Source organism: Acanthamoeba castellanii (genome assembly GCF_000313135.1).
Source record: "Acanthamoeba castellanii str. Neff unplaced genomic scaffold scf7180000084754, whole genome shotgun sequence".
NCBI classification, from domain to species: domain Eukaryota; phylum Discosea; order Longamoebia; family Acanthamoebidae; genus Acanthamoeba; species Acanthamoeba castellanii.
The window spans coordinates 25,250-40,133 of record NW_004457415.1 but is presented as its reverse complement, the minus strand read 5'-3'; the positions used below and the strand labels follow the sequence as shown (position 1 = coordinate 40,133).

At 58.1% G+C, this 14,884-nt stretch overlaps 7 protein-coding genes across 7 annotated transcripts in view; 2 read left to right on the top strand and 5 right to left on the bottom strand.

Annotated features, from left to right (window-relative positions):
- Positions 1–29: 29 nt before the first annotated feature.
- On the bottom strand, positions 30–854 carry ACA1_202410 (uncharacterized protein; the record flags this gene model as incomplete). Its single annotated transcript, XM_004338234.1, has 3 exons — positions 30–412; positions 551–644; positions 780–854. The coding sequence occupies 3 exons, from the start codon at positions 852–854 to the stop codon at positions 30–32; spliced, it is 552 nt and encodes a 183-aa protein (XP_004338282.1).
- A 284-nt stretch (positions 855–1,138) lies between these two features.
- On the bottom strand, positions 1,139–3,108 carry ACA1_202400 (K+ channel protein; the record flags this gene model as incomplete). Its single annotated transcript, XM_004338233.1, has 9 exons — positions 1,139–1,344; positions 1,421–1,466; positions 1,557–1,710; positions 1,788–1,943; positions 1,982–2,207; positions 2,331–2,423; positions 2,516–2,614; positions 2,725–2,832; positions 2,892–3,108. 9 exons carry the CDS (start codon positions 3,106–3,108, stop codon positions 1,139–1,141), a joined length of 1,305 nt encoding a protein of 434 aa, XP_004338281.1.
- Positions 3,109–3,348: 240 nt separating this feature from the next.
- Positions 3,349–5,931, bottom strand: ACA1_202390 (von Willebrand factor type A domain containing protein; the record flags this gene model as incomplete). The annotated part of the gene is made up of 7 exons (XM_004338232.1): positions 3,349–3,902; positions 3,984–4,140; positions 4,216–4,321; positions 4,398–4,624; positions 4,698–4,912; positions 5,022–5,081; positions 5,178–5,931. The coding sequence occupies 7 exons, from the start codon at positions 5,929–5,931 to the stop codon at positions 3,349–3,351; spliced, it is 2,073 nt and encodes a 690-aa protein (XP_004338280.1).
- A 609-nt stretch (positions 5,932–6,540) lies between these two features.
- On the top strand, positions 6,541–7,035 carry ACA1_202380 (CS domain containing protein; the record flags this gene model as incomplete). The annotated part of the gene is given in 3 exon segments (XM_004338231.1): positions 6,541–6,923; positions 6,934–6,958; positions 6,979–7,035. The coding sequence occupies 3 exon segments, from the start codon at positions 6,541–6,543 to the stop codon at positions 7,033–7,035; spliced, it is 465 nt and encodes a 154-aa protein (XP_004338279.1).
- Positions 7,036–7,427: 392 nt separating this feature from the next.
- On the top strand, positions 7,428–10,625 carry ACA1_202370 (protein kinase domain containing protein; the record flags this gene model as incomplete). Its single annotated transcript, XM_004338230.1, has 10 exons — positions 7,428–7,562; positions 7,647–7,779; positions 7,857–7,907; positions 8,002–8,471; positions 8,542–8,621; positions 8,716–8,819; positions 8,891–9,030; positions 9,101–9,200; positions 9,292–10,345; positions 10,544–10,625. The coding sequence occupies 10 exons, from the start codon at positions 7,428–7,430 to the stop codon at positions 10,623–10,625; spliced, it is 2,349 nt and encodes a 782-aa protein (XP_004338278.1).
- Positions 10,626–10,720: 95 nt separating this feature from the next.
- On the bottom strand, positions 10,721–12,426 carry ACA1_202360 (uncharacterized protein; the record flags this gene model as incomplete). Its single annotated transcript, XM_004338229.1, has 3 exons — positions 10,721–11,533; positions 11,639–12,262; positions 12,388–12,426. 3 exons carry the CDS (start codon positions 12,424–12,426, stop codon positions 10,721–10,723), a joined length of 1,476 nt encoding a protein of 491 aa, XP_004338277.1.
- A 159-nt stretch (positions 12,427–12,585) lies between these two features.
- Positions 12,586–14,884, bottom strand: part of ACA1_202250 (cytochrome p450 superfamily protein) — a gene marked incomplete at both ends in the record, with an annotated part of 2,463 nt that continues 164 nt past the window's right edge. The window contains 12 exons of the mRNA XM_004338228.1: positions 12,586–12,688; positions 12,795–12,876; positions 12,962–13,100; positions 13,157–13,238; positions 13,304–13,455; positions 13,528–13,601; positions 13,678–13,756; positions 13,820–13,876; positions 13,949–14,059; positions 14,350–14,460; positions 14,535–14,639; positions 14,692–14,800. Coding sequence (XP_004338276.1) covers positions 12,586–12,688; positions 12,795–12,876; positions 12,962–13,100; positions 13,157–13,238; positions 13,304–13,455; positions 13,528–13,601; positions 13,678–13,756; positions 13,820–13,876; positions 13,949–14,059; positions 14,350–14,460; positions 14,535–14,639; positions 14,692–14,800 — 1,204 coding nt within the window. The remainder of the gene's footprint in view (positions 12,689–12,794; positions 12,877–12,961; positions 13,101–13,156; positions 13,239–13,303; positions 13,456–13,527; positions 13,602–13,677; positions 13,757–13,819; positions 13,877–13,948; positions 14,060–14,349; positions 14,461–14,534; positions 14,640–14,691; positions 14,801–14,884) is intronic.

The window sequence follows — 14,884 nt, the reverse complement described above, 5'->3', positions numbered from 1 at the left end:
CGCGACCGGCTGGCCTGGCCGCTCGGAGATCAATGATTGACTTGAATGTCGAGCGCGAGCGCCTCTGGCTCAGTCGACGCTTGCTGCTCCTGCTCATGCTGCTCCTCCTGCTGCAGCTGCTCGTAGTGCAGATCGTCGTCGTTGGTGTGTACGGCGACCACCACAGAGTTGTGGCTTTCGGCGTCGGCGTCGGCAGAGGTCGAACTCGAGGTCGAGGAAGAAGAAGAGAAGCTGTCGGCGAGGCCGCGACGCTTCTCCTGGATGAGCTCCAGGGTCTGTGCGTAGATGGTGTTGGCGAGCTCGACGCCCTCGGTCACCGTTGTCACCGCGCTCGCCACATAGGGGTTGGCCATCGCCATGCCACCCACCTCTGCCGTCTTCTCCCACGCTCTCTGCGTCACCGCATGTCGCTCTGGTGTGACAAGCGCACGCACGCACACAACACACGCAGGCACGTCGCAAGCGCACGCAACGAGAAATGATGCGCAGGATGACAGTGTAAGCGAAGACGCCAGCAAAGGCGGGCGCAGAGGAGGCAGGCAGCGCGTACGATCGAAGGAGTTGAGATAGCGGACTGTGGCGTGCCAGAAGCTCTCGGCCGCGACGATCGACTCGGCCAGCACCTCGGCCACAGCCGAGTACTCCTGCAAGCACCGCCGAGAGATTAATTGAGAAAGAGGTTCAAGACCGCTTTGGATAGCTATTGAGGTTGTGCATGTCTTAATGATGAAATCAATTGAGGTGACTAATGTGTAAGGATCGATCGATAATCTGCGCACCTTCTGCTCGGGGATGGCATCGAGATCCTCTTCGATCAGATTAATCTTCTCCTCCTTCAATTGATCGGGTTCCATACTATGCCAACACAAATCTTATCGATCTTCCTTATCTATCAATTGGCGTAACACAATGGATAAATGGTGATGCAACTGTCAGGAGATTGCGCCACGTCCGCAAATTGGCTGCATTCCATAAATACTTCAAAAAAGGTTAATTAATTACACTATGTCGTGGTGTGTGGTGGTTGTTGTGGAGCAGTGGTGCAGGGGCAGCACACCCGGACATTACGCGGGGGGCTGGGGTTCGATTCCTCACTGTTCCTTTTCGGCGACGACCAAGCGCGGGCGATGCGACATCATCAGATCAGGCGATCGTCGTCTTCTTGGATGTTGCCAGATGCAGAAGCGGGTCTGCTGCGCGTGTGCTTGCCCTTGGTGGTGGATCGCGAAGGCGGCTGGGCGACGATGGGCGTGATGTCGTGGAAGCGCGAGAGGTCGACCACGTACTTGCCCGATCGCTTGTCCTGGCTCACCACCGGCACCAACCGCGCGTCCCATATGATCTCTGCACGAACGAACGAATGAATGGTATTTTGTTTGCATCACCAATCGATCGGAGACACGATCACTCAACGACGCACCTCTGTATGTGTAGGACCATCTCGCTTGCAACTGCTCCGAACAACCCTGCAATACAAGGGTCGTGTCAGGCACGAACGAGGGAAGGGGTACTAACAAATATACTAATGAGACTAATAACAATGCAATGACTCGAACCTCGTCGGTGCCGTCGAGTATGGCGATGATCTCGGTATCGGAGGCGGCGAGGGAGGCCGGGGTGGCACCGTGCAAAGGGCTCCGTTCGTCCATGGCGTGGACCACCGTCCACGGGAGGGGGAGAAGGGCCGAGGAGAAATCCACACCGCGTGCTCTGTGCGTGCGTGCGTGCGTAGTGGTGAGTGTAAGCAATTACTACTCGTCGCACAGGGAAGAGGGTAGTTACGTTACCTATTCTCCATGGAGTGGATTTCATAGTTCAGTTCGTGAACGCGGATGCATCCCTCTTCTTCGCCCGTGTCCCACCGTTCGCTCTCCTCATCGCCGCGCACCGGCTCGCGTCGCAGCATCAACAGCCGAAAGCGTGGCTCGCACACCTGGCTCCGCCTGGAGTTCGGCCGTGAGCAGGCGGACGGATGAGGCACGCCAGGCCAGGCCAGGCCAGGCCAAGCAAGTCAGGAGGGAGGCCGTGCCTAGTGTTGGAGAAGCGAAGAACGAAGCAAGGCGCGCCGCCCTGCACGTAGTAGCCCTCGGACAGCCGATCCGGATTGCCGTACCAATACCGCTCCTGGTTGTTGACGACGGCGAGCTCCGAGAACATGATGTTGCGCTTCTGGCGAGAGGGTCGGCCGATCTTGGCGAACACGAACCCTGGTTTTTTTTCGTGTGATCACAGCGCGGGCGTGAAGGCGACCAGAGTGCGGGTGAGCGGCTGGCCTAGTCGAGGCCCAACGCAACGAAGAAACTCTACGGCACGCGGCTGGTTAGTAGTACCCGTGATAATGGCGGTGGAGAGCATGCCCCAGAATGCCTGTATGCACACCAGCACATTGCAGTAGACGGACTCGGGGCTCAATCCTCCGTAGCCTGTACACGACAGCACGCATTCAGCAGCGACTCGCCATGTGACGAGCTCTGGCCGAAGGAGCAGGGTGGATAGGGAAGGAAGGAAGGCGGACCGATGGTCTGCATGGTCTGGACGGAAAAGAAGAAGCAGGTCCAGAAGTCGATCAGTGTGTTTTCCGCCGAAGGCTTCAGCCCACCCAAGCCACCCCTGTCTGTGCAGTTACGCAGGACCGACACCGCGCATGTCGCACTTGGTGAGCGAGGAAGGGGGTTTGGGTGATGAAGCCGCCGAAAGAAGAAGAAGAAGAGGGTGAGACTGCACCCTGGTAGTAGAGGAAAGCGAAGAAGAGGTGCTCAACGAAGAAGAACAGACAGAGGCCGATCAGGAGCTTCCACCACTTCGTGTCCAGCAGCGCGTGGTAAAGATCGGCTGTTTTCTGTTAATGCTTGTGCTGATTGATTTCCAAAAGTGTGGGCGCAGGTACGTACCGAAGAGGGGCGCGATGGGTGCACCTCGCCGTTGGAGATTAAATTTGTAGGGGTTCTCTCGAGTGATGAGGCGGCACTGGGTGGAGTCGTGCAAGGGCGTCCATCCGCTCCTCCTGCCGGACCACCTGCTCCAGCATCGGCTGAATCGCCCCGTCTTCTGAAGGAAGGGCGCCGAGGAGGTGGGAGATTCGAAGATGGGCGGCAGCGAGGACCCCATCATGCTCAGACTCGACCCAGAGCTGCTCCGAGGGAACACATTGAGTTCATCATACGACCTGAAGTCGTGTGGCTCCATCCAGGACCACAGCAACGAACAGATTACAAAAGAATAAAATGACTATTTATTTATTGCTTGTTCAACCGCTTCCCTGCCAAAGGAAAGCAAGTTGAGGAGTGTCGATGTAAACTTGTGTTCGAGTTGATGAAGACGATGCGGTCGCACCAAGGTGACCACGGATCACACGAAGACGTCGGTCTTCTGTTGGATGGTCTTGCGACAGAGCGGGCACTGCGTGGTCTTGTCGCCGCAGGCCTTGCACGAGCACAGGTGGCGGCAGGGCAGGAAGAGTACGCTCTTCTTCTCCGTCCAGCAAACGACGCACTGGCCGTTGGCCTCCTCGTCGCCTTCATCGCCTCTCTGCATGTCGTCGACACCGCTTTGCTGTTCTTCTTCGAGCGCTTCTTCTTGAGCTGCCAGCTGTCTGGCAAGCTGTTCGTCAGCCTCTTCCATCTTCCTCCGCTTGATCGCCTCCGCTTCGTCGTCGTCGTCGTCGTCGTCGTCGTCTTCATCATCAACGTTGTCCTTCTTGACCTGATCTCCTTGCTCCACGTCATCGTGCTTTCTCTTCTTCTCGCCCTCGACTTCTCCGCCAACGTTTCCTCCCTTCTCCACGTCGGCTGAGATCTTCTCCGGGAAGAAGGGCTGCTCGACTTTGCGAACGGTCTCGAGGAAAGTCAGCTCGTCGTTAAGCGAAGGGTCTTGGATGGCCTCCATCTCCTTCTTGTAGAACGCTGTAACATCAACAATTAAGCCGTCTAAGGTTAGTCGCCACGAATCTTGTGAGTGGGCGTGCCCGCGTTGGGTGGGTGTACCGATGAAGTCATTGAGCAGCTGGAAGCGGTTGGCAGGCGTGATGAGCGATAGATAGCGCGTGGGCATGGGCGCAGCGACCGTGGCGGCCATCGACGGGAGACCCAGCGCCTGGTTCCTCACCTCCAGGTACGGCCTGATGAAGTCGGTGTAGTATACCTGCACAGCGACATACCAGGCGAAGGTGAGTCTATGATTCCCAATGGAAAAGGCATCAGCCAGTGGTTAACATACAAGCAGTACGGCCTTTCGGATGCCGACATCATCAATGTGGCCCTCCTTGAACTGGAGCTGCTTGATGTCGGTTTGCTCGATACCCAACAGGTTGTCCCACTTGGATCTGGATGAGAAAAGCTCTACGTCAGCCAAGGATCATCTGAAGACCGCATCGCCAATGACGACGAGATGACGCGTACACGAGTGTGAAAGGCGAGTCAAGGCCGGCGGGCTCCTTCTGGCTGACCTTGAACAGGAAGAGGCCGCCCCGAGTCTCACCCTTCTCGTTTTGGGTCGAAGGGAAGAGGGTGGAGTGCCTAGCGTGGCCGCCGGGCTGGAGGTTGCTCACTTCGGGCGAGCCGTAGCCCGAGTGAAGCTGCCACACGTCAGAGTTGATACCAAGGCTGACGTTGAAGCCGGTGGGGGTCTGATAGCGAAGGAAAACAGTGTGAGCGTTCTGTTTCTGAGGGTTGATGGTGGAGTGAGGTCCAAGGCCATACCACGGTGTAATCGAACTCGTTGTCGATCATCTCGCGGAAGTCCTTGTTGGAGATGACGGTGGCGTAGTTGCAGCCCGGAGTCTTGCTGGTCTCCTCCACTGTGTCGCGAGCCAGGTCCATGCCGATGCCGATGATTGTGGACCACAGCGACACCTCGGAATTCTGCTTGACAGTGGCGATGAACTTTCTCTCGTCATCCGAACCAGCTTCCATATCTACGGACAGGTACAGAGACGTCAATGAGCCAATGAGCCAAACAAACAAACATACGACCACTCAACATTCCACACATGAAGCAGCACGTACCAGTGAGGAAAAAGACACGACTCGACCTGTTGGGTCCCTCCTCGGCCTTGGCAAACATCTTTGTGGCCGCCTTGAAACCTGCACAGCCAGCCACACGAACAATCATAGATTGTTAGGGACCGTGGTCACAGGAAGAGAGAGAGAGGGAGAGAGACAGCAAACTGGGGCGCTCACCTTCGGTGAGTTCGGTGCCACCACATGCGCGGAGCTTGAGGATGGCCTTCTCCAGGCCGACCTTCTCGATCTCGGCCCACTTGGTCAGCGGCTGAAGCACCGAGGCCTTGTTGTTGAAGAGCACCAGGCCGAAGGCGTCATCATCGCGCAGCTGGGCGAGGAGGGTGAGCAGGCAGTCCTTGGCCACCTGGAGCTTCTTCTGCCCACCACCGACAGACTCGGACTCGTCATCATCGTCGTTGTCATCGTCGTCTCCGCGGAAGGTATCGCCCATCGAGCCAGAGATGTCGAGCGCCACCACCAGGTTGAGCGCGGGCCGGTTGCTGTGGCGGCCCTGCGTGTTGGTCTTCATGCCGATGCCGTCGTACTTGGAGTTGTAGCTGACGCCGACCCAGCAGTCCTCGGCCTGCGTGAGCGGGTCGCGGGTGTGGGCCTGGGCGTAGTGGCACTTGACCTCCTCGTCCTTCTCCTTGTCGCCGGTGATGAAGTAGTGCGCGTAGAACGCAGTGTCGTGGGTGCCGGTGTAGGTGATCTCCGGGATCGCCTGTGGCTGCTGCTGTTGCTCCTCCTCACCACTGGGCATGGCCTGTGCCTTCGCGTAGGATCTCCTGCCGCGCTTGTTGGAGATGGCCTGTGGCTTGGCGAATCCACCACCGGACTTGCCCTGCTGCTGCTGTTGTTGCGCCGCAGCGGCATACTTGCGCGGCGCCTTCCCTCCCACGCTCTTCCTCGCCGTTTGCTTGGTGCGGGCCATGTTCGTATGGTGTGAGCTGGTGTGTCACCGACAGGGAGCGGAGAAGAATGAAGAAAAAGGCGGCCAATTGCGGTATTTGTACCTGGCGAGCCGCTTCGGTGAAAGGGCGCGGTGGCATTTTTCTGGACAGCGAACCTCCCACCCCCGGCCCAACGCACAAGCAGCCCAATGAAGAATCACAGCCGACCTAGTCGAGGGGGTCCACATGTTGTGCTTTGTCTTTGATTCTTTACGAGGCCATTGGGCGGGTTTGTGTTTCTTTCCCACCCTGCACTTGCTCGCCCGCGCCTTTGCCTTGCTTGCGACCTTCTTTTTCCTACCTTTCCTCTTTTTTATTTTCGTTTATTTTATTTTATTTTGGTGGCTGGTTGGCCTCGCCCGCTTGCACCGGATGTGTGCTGCAGTGGTGCTGTCGTGGCCACCGTTATTATACCTCGTAATTATTATCTCTGCAGTTATCTGTGTCTGTTCTGTGTCTGTTCTGTGCTGTCCTGTCTAGCTTCGAGCTGCAGCTTGGTCAACGCAAGTCGTCCCTCGTTTTTCCCGCGCTTCTATCTGGAAAAAGAAATGTGAAAATAAACTCGCCAGATAAGAAATTCAAACGCAAAGATGGCTGACTTCGATGAGAAAGCGGGGACGGTAGACGTCAAGACGAAGGACTACACATGGACGCAGACGATCGAGGAGGTGGCAGTGTCGGTGCCGGTGCCTATCACGACGCGTGGGCGCGATTTGGAGGTGGTGATCAAGAACAACCTGCTCAAGGTCAAATTCAAGAACGACCCGAAGGCGATCATAGATGGCGAGCCCTACGGCACAGTCAAGGCCAAAGAATCGATCTGGACGCTTGAGGACAGAGACAAGGAGACGAAGGAAGTGCGAATCTTGCTGCAGAAGGCAATCTCGCACGAATCGTGGAAGGGACTGCTCAAGGGCGACGCCATTGACTCGTTCACTGCCGACCAGATGGATAGGAAGATGATGCTCGAGAAGTTCCAGAAGGACTACCCAGGCTTCGACTTCAGCGGTGCCGACTTCACAGGCCAGGTGCCCAACGACCCCAAGAATTGGATGAAGGATCTGGGAGCACAGAACGAAAATTGATCTGCCTCACACGATCGCAACGCCCCTATAAATAAACTGTACCTACCCGTGTTCCATCATCATTGAATGCAAATGAACAGCGTCCAGCTATCCCAACAAGAGGTTGCTTCGCTGTGGCACGAAAGAGAGGTCCGGAGCAACAACGAGCTCTTCTCTTTCTCCCAACCGCGGAAGACTAGAAAGAAGTAGAAGCTCAAAGCAAGACGTCACGCAACGGCATCACCTTGAACGTACAACAGCTGTGGTGTGTGAGTCCACCCTTCCTCCTGCCGTGGTACGTGCCCTTCTCTTGCCATCCCGATCCTGCATCTCCATCTCCTTCTCCATCCGCGGATCGTGTGCATTGATGCATCCATCAGATCAAGGAACCTTGCTCACGCACGCCCTGCCACATGCAGATGAACCAGGAGAACAGAGTCGATGCAAGTGTGCCTTTGCCCGCAGGCTATGAGCTGGAGCGAAGGCTTGGGGTGGGCAGCTTCGGCAGCATAGTGGCCGTTGCACGCCAACCACCACATCATCACAAGGTGCGTCCTCCTCCACCCAGCCCATCATCTTTAGGCTCGGGCCAGGCTCTGCTCTAAGCGCCTAACCTCTATGTGCTGCGGCAGGTGGCGGTGAAGACCATCGACAAGCGCAGATGGAAGGCCGACGACGTGTGTGGCGGCCTGTATGCCATCAAGCAGGAGGCACAAGCCCTGAAGGAACTCACCGCGCATCCCAACATCATCGGCTTCATCGACGGTGCGTCCTCCTTCCTCCTCTTCTTTCAACCCTCTTCTTCTCCAAAATTCACTTCTCTCATGTTCATGTTGCTGCAGCCGTGGAAACGGACGACTACTACCATCTCATAACGCAGCACAACACTGGAGGTATTCATTCGCCACCATCAACCTCGTTGTAGCTATGTTGTATGTTTACATACATTGGCGTGCTCATTTACTATGTTCTCAACACGCTCTGAAGGTGATCTCTACGAGCACCTCTACGAGACGACCTACACGTTCACCGAAGAAGATCTCATGTCGGAGGACGAATGGGGCGACGACATGGACCAGAGCATCACGCCACGCGGCGGGCGTACGCTGTTCCTCAACGAGCGCGAGCCGCCCAGTGATGGGCTCGACAGCGCCAACAGCGACCACGACAAGCAGCGGGGCATCAACAACAACCACGGGCCGATGATGGACGCCGTGCGCAGAAGAGAGCGCCAGGGCATGCAACACCCGGGCGCAGTGCTGACCGAGAGTCCACGGGGACAGCAGCAGCAGCAGCAGCAGCACATCGGCCAACGCTCGCCTCGGCGAGTGCTCGAAATGAAGGAGTACGGCGGACGACTGAGCGACCAGGAGGCGCAGCCCCTGTTCCGGCAGCTCGTGCGCGCCCTCCAGTACTGTCACTCGCACGGCATCGCACACCGCGATCTCAAGCCCGAGGTACCACCGTCTTCTTCTTCTTTTTCTTGGCCCCACACGCGCCTTACATTTTGATCGTGCTTGGTGCTAGAATGTGTTCCTGGACGACAACCAGAGAGTGCTGCTGGCCGACTTTGGGCTTTGCATGCACTTCACTCCCGAACAGCGAACGTACGCACGGCCCAGGGAGAAGAAGGGCCTTCCTTCTTCTTCTTCTTCTTCTTCATTTTCTCATCGAGATCCCTCCTTTGATGAATTTGGACAGTTTCGTTCCGTGCTGCGGCTCGATGTTGTATACCGCGCCCGAGGTCATCAAGGAACAGCCCTACGTCGGACCGGAGATCGATATTTGGGGGCTCGGCATTCTGCGTACGTACCGCTCTATCTGCTACGCTGAACACACACACACCTGGGCCGCTCACCTCTTTCCTTTTACACAGTGTACGAAATGCTGTGCGGCTGCACGCCGTTCCAGGCCGATACGGACGAGGCGACGAGGCAGCGCATTTTGAGCGGGGCGGTCACCTTCCCCGACCACCTCTCCTCACAAGCTCGCGCGCTCATCAGCGGCATGCTCCAGGTGCTCTTCTCTGCTTCTATTCGGGAAAAAAACCTCGCTGACTTGTTCTTTTTGGTTCGGGACAATGTAGGTCGACCCGGCTCTGCGGCTCGATCTAAACGCGATCAAGAAGCATCCGTGGAACCTCTCCGCCCCGCAGCTCGCCGCCACATCCTACCTCTCCCCTCGAGGTACTCATCATCTCTAAGCCGCGCTTGACATTTTCACACACACACGCACACGCACACGCCACTTACGCTTGTACTTGTCGATGTCCGGCAGGCCTCATATCGCCGCGCATGCTGATGCATCGTAATCGAGACTCGGCAGCGTCGGCATCATCGCCCAAGCCATTTTCGCTGAACCTGATGCCGGCGGCGCTGGCGCCCTCGCGCACCATTCCGTCGCCGCGCTACGACACCACCTCGCCGCGCCGCATGGCCGTGCCGCGCCCGCTCATCAACCCCGACAACGCCGACTGCCTCATCGCCATCCCCGGCGGAGCCGACTGCGAGATGCCCACCACCGCCGCCACGAGGCCTCGCCCTCCGTCGGCCTCACCATCGTCGTCGCCGAGGGGACCCACGCCCGCGCAGCTGCGCGTTCGGCCCGCGCTTTGGCATTCGCCGCAGCTCTGCTCGCCTGACCCCTCCCCCCGCGGCCCGGCGGGCCTGGGCCTGGGCCTGGGCCTGGTCTCGCCGCGCTCGTTCCTGTCGCCGTCGGCCTCGGCCTCGCTGCTGTCGCCGCGCTCGCGGCTATCACCCGGATCGCCGCGCGAGTCGTCGGCCGCGGCCAGCAAGATCTACTACTCGCTCATGACCATGGAAGAGGAGCGCAGGTTGCCCCGGGGGCGAACGACGAGGGCGCCGCTGACCAGCGGTGCGGCGAACGGTGATGGTGCAGCAGAAGGCGAGGAGAGCGACACCGATGAAGACGAAGACGACAGCGACTACAGCGAAAGCGAAAGCGAAAACGAAAGCGATGACGACAACTCCGACAACAAGAAGAACTCCGACACGAGCGACGAGAACGAAACGCGAAGCAGCAACCTCCGAGAAAGGCTCAAGATCGGGCGGATCGACTTGAGCGTGGTCCAGGCCTCTAAACCGATTCCTTCGGTTGTGGTGGTGGCCGAGGAGGAGGGGACGGCTGACGTTCACAAGGCCGAGAAGAAGACGAAGCACCCGCAGGAGAACACCGACGGCAAGCCGGCCAAGAAGGAGCACAAGGAAGCAAGCGCGCCTCGCGACCAGACGAAGAAGAAGAAAAAGAAGAAGCCAACCAACAGCCGAGAGAGTTTCAAGGACCCCCGCGCGCCCATCTACAGCGCACAGAGGTGCGTTGGACCTTGCGCGCTGTGTGCATAATTTGATGTGCCGCTGCTAACCACACACCACACACAGCCCACTCGAGAGTCCTCGCATTGTGGAAGGCCGATCGCGCAGCTCTTCGTTTGGAGCGTCCAGGTTTGTTTCTGCTGCTCTGGCCATGCAACGTACGTTGCCTGTCTGACCTTCCTTTTCCCCTAAAACAGGGACAAGGTGACTGTCGTGGACTTTGTGAGCACCATCCGTGCCAGCGGCAAGCAGCAGCCTTCAGCAGGGAAGCACCACTGATGCGATGCGCTGGGGCTGTTTAGGTGCCATCATTGATTTTAGGGTGTTGTGGTGAAGTGAACAACGAAAATATACGGCAGACCATGTTATGTTGGTTAGGCGGAGAAGTAGAGGAAGGAGGAGGCGGAGCTGAGATGGAGGCCGAGCAGGGCGTCGATGATGTGCCGCACCACCTCCTCGGGCATCTCGGCCATCGGGCTGCTGCCTGATCCATCGACCGGCATGTCGGCCTGAGCGCGCTGCCGCACGAGCAGCAGCGTGCGCACTTCGGCCCGGAAGGCGAGCGGGCATGCCGCGTGTAGCTCGGGCCGCCACCGCACGACACCGCCGTCCTCGGCCAGGCGACTCGCCCTCCTGGCCATCTTCTCGCCCCCGTCCGGCGAGGCCCAACGCTTCATCTCGGTCGTGGCATCGTCGGGCGACTTCTCGACAAAGCGCGACGCGCAGCCGACCGGGTCGAGGAGCGACTCGTCGCGGAACCAGGCCAGCACCTCGGCGAAGCCCTCGGCATTTGTGGACCAAGGGGTGAGCGTCGCCTGCTCCTTGACACCAGAAGCAAACGCCATGCGGCCGCCTTCAAGCCAAGCCCGGCGCTTGTCGTCGTCGCGGCCGCCGTCAACGTTGTCGGGCCACAGGGGCGCAACGAACGGGTGGAGGATAGGCGTCAGCATGCGGTACCTCTCGCTGGCAAGCGGGTAGGTCGGCGGCAGTTGCACGTGAACCACGAATTCGATCGACGGCGCAAGGCCACCACCACTGCATCGGTTGTGGTAGATGGCGGCGTCGATGGGCGGGCGAAGGGCGACGAAAAAGTCGAGCGGAGCGTCGTCGACGTTGTCCGTGACGCGCGCCATCAGCTGTTCCACCATTTCTTTACGTCTTTCCCGTCTCCCCGGTCGTATTGGTGGCTGATCAAGCGCATCCCATCATGCTCCACAATCTATGTTCCACAAGACGGTCAGCATAATCGCACACGTGCCACCGCACACGCACCCGCGCCACCGCACACGCACCTTGATGAGGTTGCGGTGGATGAACTCAGAGCGGCCGGTGAGCTGGAGCGCGTCGTGATTGGCGACCACGTCGCGCAGGCCATCGTCCCACCCACCTGGCAGCGCCCAACTTCCTCGCCCACCGACGGTGTGCTGACGTGGCAGAGCGCGCCACGCAGTCCGTCGCGGGCCTGGCACCATCATGTTCACCGTCGAGTCCTTCTGGAGGGCGCTGTTGTGGGCAATCTGCCGGGTGAAGGGCATCCAGTTCCCTACGACCCAGATCACCTGTGTCGGGTGGTGCCGACCGCGGGTCTGCGGTTCAGCATCTTCCTCATCATCATCACCAGCGTCATGGCGATGGCCATCGTCATCACTCACGGGCACACCGTCGACGAACTGCGGCCGCTGGTGGCGAGCAGGCAGCAGGTGCCTCTGGTCCGGACGCCCGTCGTGGTCGAGTTCGGCGTCGTCGTGGTGCAGGAGGAGCAGCACCCGGTACACGTCGCCGAAGCACAGGGCCACGTCGGCCTCCAGTCTGACCAAAACGTTGTTCGCAAGGCGCCAGAAGAGGGGCCGCATGCTGCAGTACTGGTTGCCCCTCGGCATCGGCTTGCCCGGCGGCCCTATTCGAAAGCGGGGCGGCTGTGTTTTGGCAAAGATGGGGGGGGGAGAGAACGTTACAAAGCTGTGCTGCAGCTGGTCGTGTGTGGCGCACAGGCTGGCTATGCGCTCAACGTTACAATGCACAACATACAATATTTATGTACCTCGATGCGGTGTGGCGGGATGCTTTGGTTGATACCCATGTGGGTTGGTAGGCCGGTGCAGTGTTGTCTATTGTTTCTTTTGAAGCGGCTATAAAATATAAATATGTTGCAAAATGATAGCTCTTCGATGTCCGCTGAAAAGGCAAAGTTCAGTTCATTGGGTCGGTATGTACAGAACGCAGCTGGCCAGCTGCGGCCTCAGCGGCGGCGTGAGGCAAGCATGCGGAGGCCGCCCTTGATGGGCAGTGTGAGTGACGGGCGGTAGGTCACCTTCTGATTCTCCGGGTCGTGCAGCTCCAGCCTGCGATTGGGCCATCATCCACCAAATCACACACAAAAACCAAACGAAGTAAGACACCACCGCTAGTGGTAGTACTGGAATACCACAAAGATGTTTGTTTGGTTACCTGTAGGACTTGAGGATCATGAAGGTCATCACCTTGGCTTCGAGATAGGCCATGTTCTGCCCCAAGCAAGTGCGTGGCCCAGCTGAAACACAGATGGTCACAACACAAAACGCGAATGAGCTGAAGATGCGAAAACTCCCTACCGGGCCGCACCACCGTGAGCGTACCTTGGAAAGGAATGAAGAGGAAGGGGTGCCTCTCCTTGTTCTTCTCGGGGTCGAGCCACCTCTCGGGAAGAAACTCGAGCGGCCTGTCCCAGTACTTCTCCATCCGGCCCATGCAGTACATCGACCAGGCAACATTCACCTGTTCAAGCCCAGCATCAGAAGCCGTACAAAGCCCAACACCCCAGAGGCACGCACCCCAGCGGGCACTTTGTAGCCGTTGGGCAACACGTCGTCCTTGACCACGTATTTGGGGTCAACAGGCACCGGCGGGCACAGCCTGAGAAGGAACCACACGTCAGCCAGAGGTGTGACGATGGTGCGAATTGAGTGGTGATGGTGGACCTGAGCGTTTCGTTGATAGCGCCCATGATGTACTTCATGTGCCTCAGCTCATCGTAGTCAGGCAGACCGTCGTCGAAGCTGTCGATCTCCTTGAGCAGCTCGGCTTCCTTATCTGGGTTGCGAGACAGATTGTAGAACAGCCACGACAGAGTCTGCGCATGCGCGCATGGGTTGTGAGTGAGAGGTGCGCACAGCGACATGTCGAGAACAACATATGCTTTTACCTGAGCAGTTGTGTCTCTGCCAGCGATCATGAAGTTCATGACGATGTCGCGCAAGTGGGCGTCACTGTGGTCCACTGCGCGATTACAAAAGCTCGTCCCGTTAGAACACGCAAAGGCGAGGACGGCCTTGCCAGTCAGAGAATAACGCACCACCGTCCATGCACATGTAGCGCGACAGGAGGTCGTTTCTGTCGCGAACATCTGGGTCTTGCCTTCTCTCCTTGATGAGCTGTATGTGCATCACATGGTGTTAGCTTGGGCACCAGTTGCTGGACGATTAGGGCAGTGGTACGTTTGCGGCAAAGTCGTTCAGGATCTTCACGTAGCTGCCCATCGGCGAAGGAGTGAACTGCAGATCAAAGAAGAGCGATTGTGAACCATTCACTCGTGCGTTGTGCCGGTCTTCTTGGTCTGATGGTACCTTCCAGAACGGCCAGAGGAACCGATCGACGGCGCACTCCTGCGCGGCGTCGAAGGCTTGTGAGAAGGAGCAGTCCTTGTGCATGGAGTCGACGTTGAAGCCAAAAGCGATCTCTCCGATCGAGTCCAGGGTGTACCTGCGGCAGACCATCATTAGTCTGCTCTCTCGGCCCCGACATTCATTGCTCCTGAAATTTCGATACGCACTCACCTGAAGAAGAGATCGGCCACATCGATGGGCACGCCGGTGTCGGCCGCCTTGTCGAGGATTTGCAGCAGCTCGCGGCCGTGGCGCTCGAAGATGTCGCGCATGTGCTTCAGCTCCTTCACCTTGAACATGTGACTTGCAATTTGCCTGTATTGTCGTGTACGTGAGCGAGGTCGTGGACCTTGCGATGATACCATAAGGTTGCTGCACCTCTGTTCCTTCCATGGCTGACCGTCGGTGTTGAAGATGCCATCTCCCAGCAGAGTTTGAAGCTTGTCCTTGAAGTGGGGACCCTTGGTGAAGTTCTACACACATATATGGAGGAGGAAGGTGAGCTCGTTGAACAAGAGGCAACAAGGGTTGAAGAAAGGTTGCGCACTTCGAAGTTGGTCTTGAGGATGTATTCGACCGAGGGCGGGTCTGTGACCATCACGTCCGTATCGCCCCCGAAAGGCAACACGAAGTGGAAGGTGCCCTTGGGCGACTGCACAGAGGTCAGCTTGGTGAAGCCCTGTGCAGCGCAACAAAAGTTGTACCTTGCTGGCCTGTTCGAGCATGTAGTCTTGGAGGCGGTGCTTGTGGCGGAAAGTGTCGATGAGGTTGCACAAGATGGGCAGCTGGTAAGGACCAGGTATGTCCAGCTTCCTCTACACGCCCAACACCGTCAGTCACTCAAGCAGATAAAGTAGGGCGCCCAGCGAGGCGGGTCGAACCTTGCGGTGGTGCAGA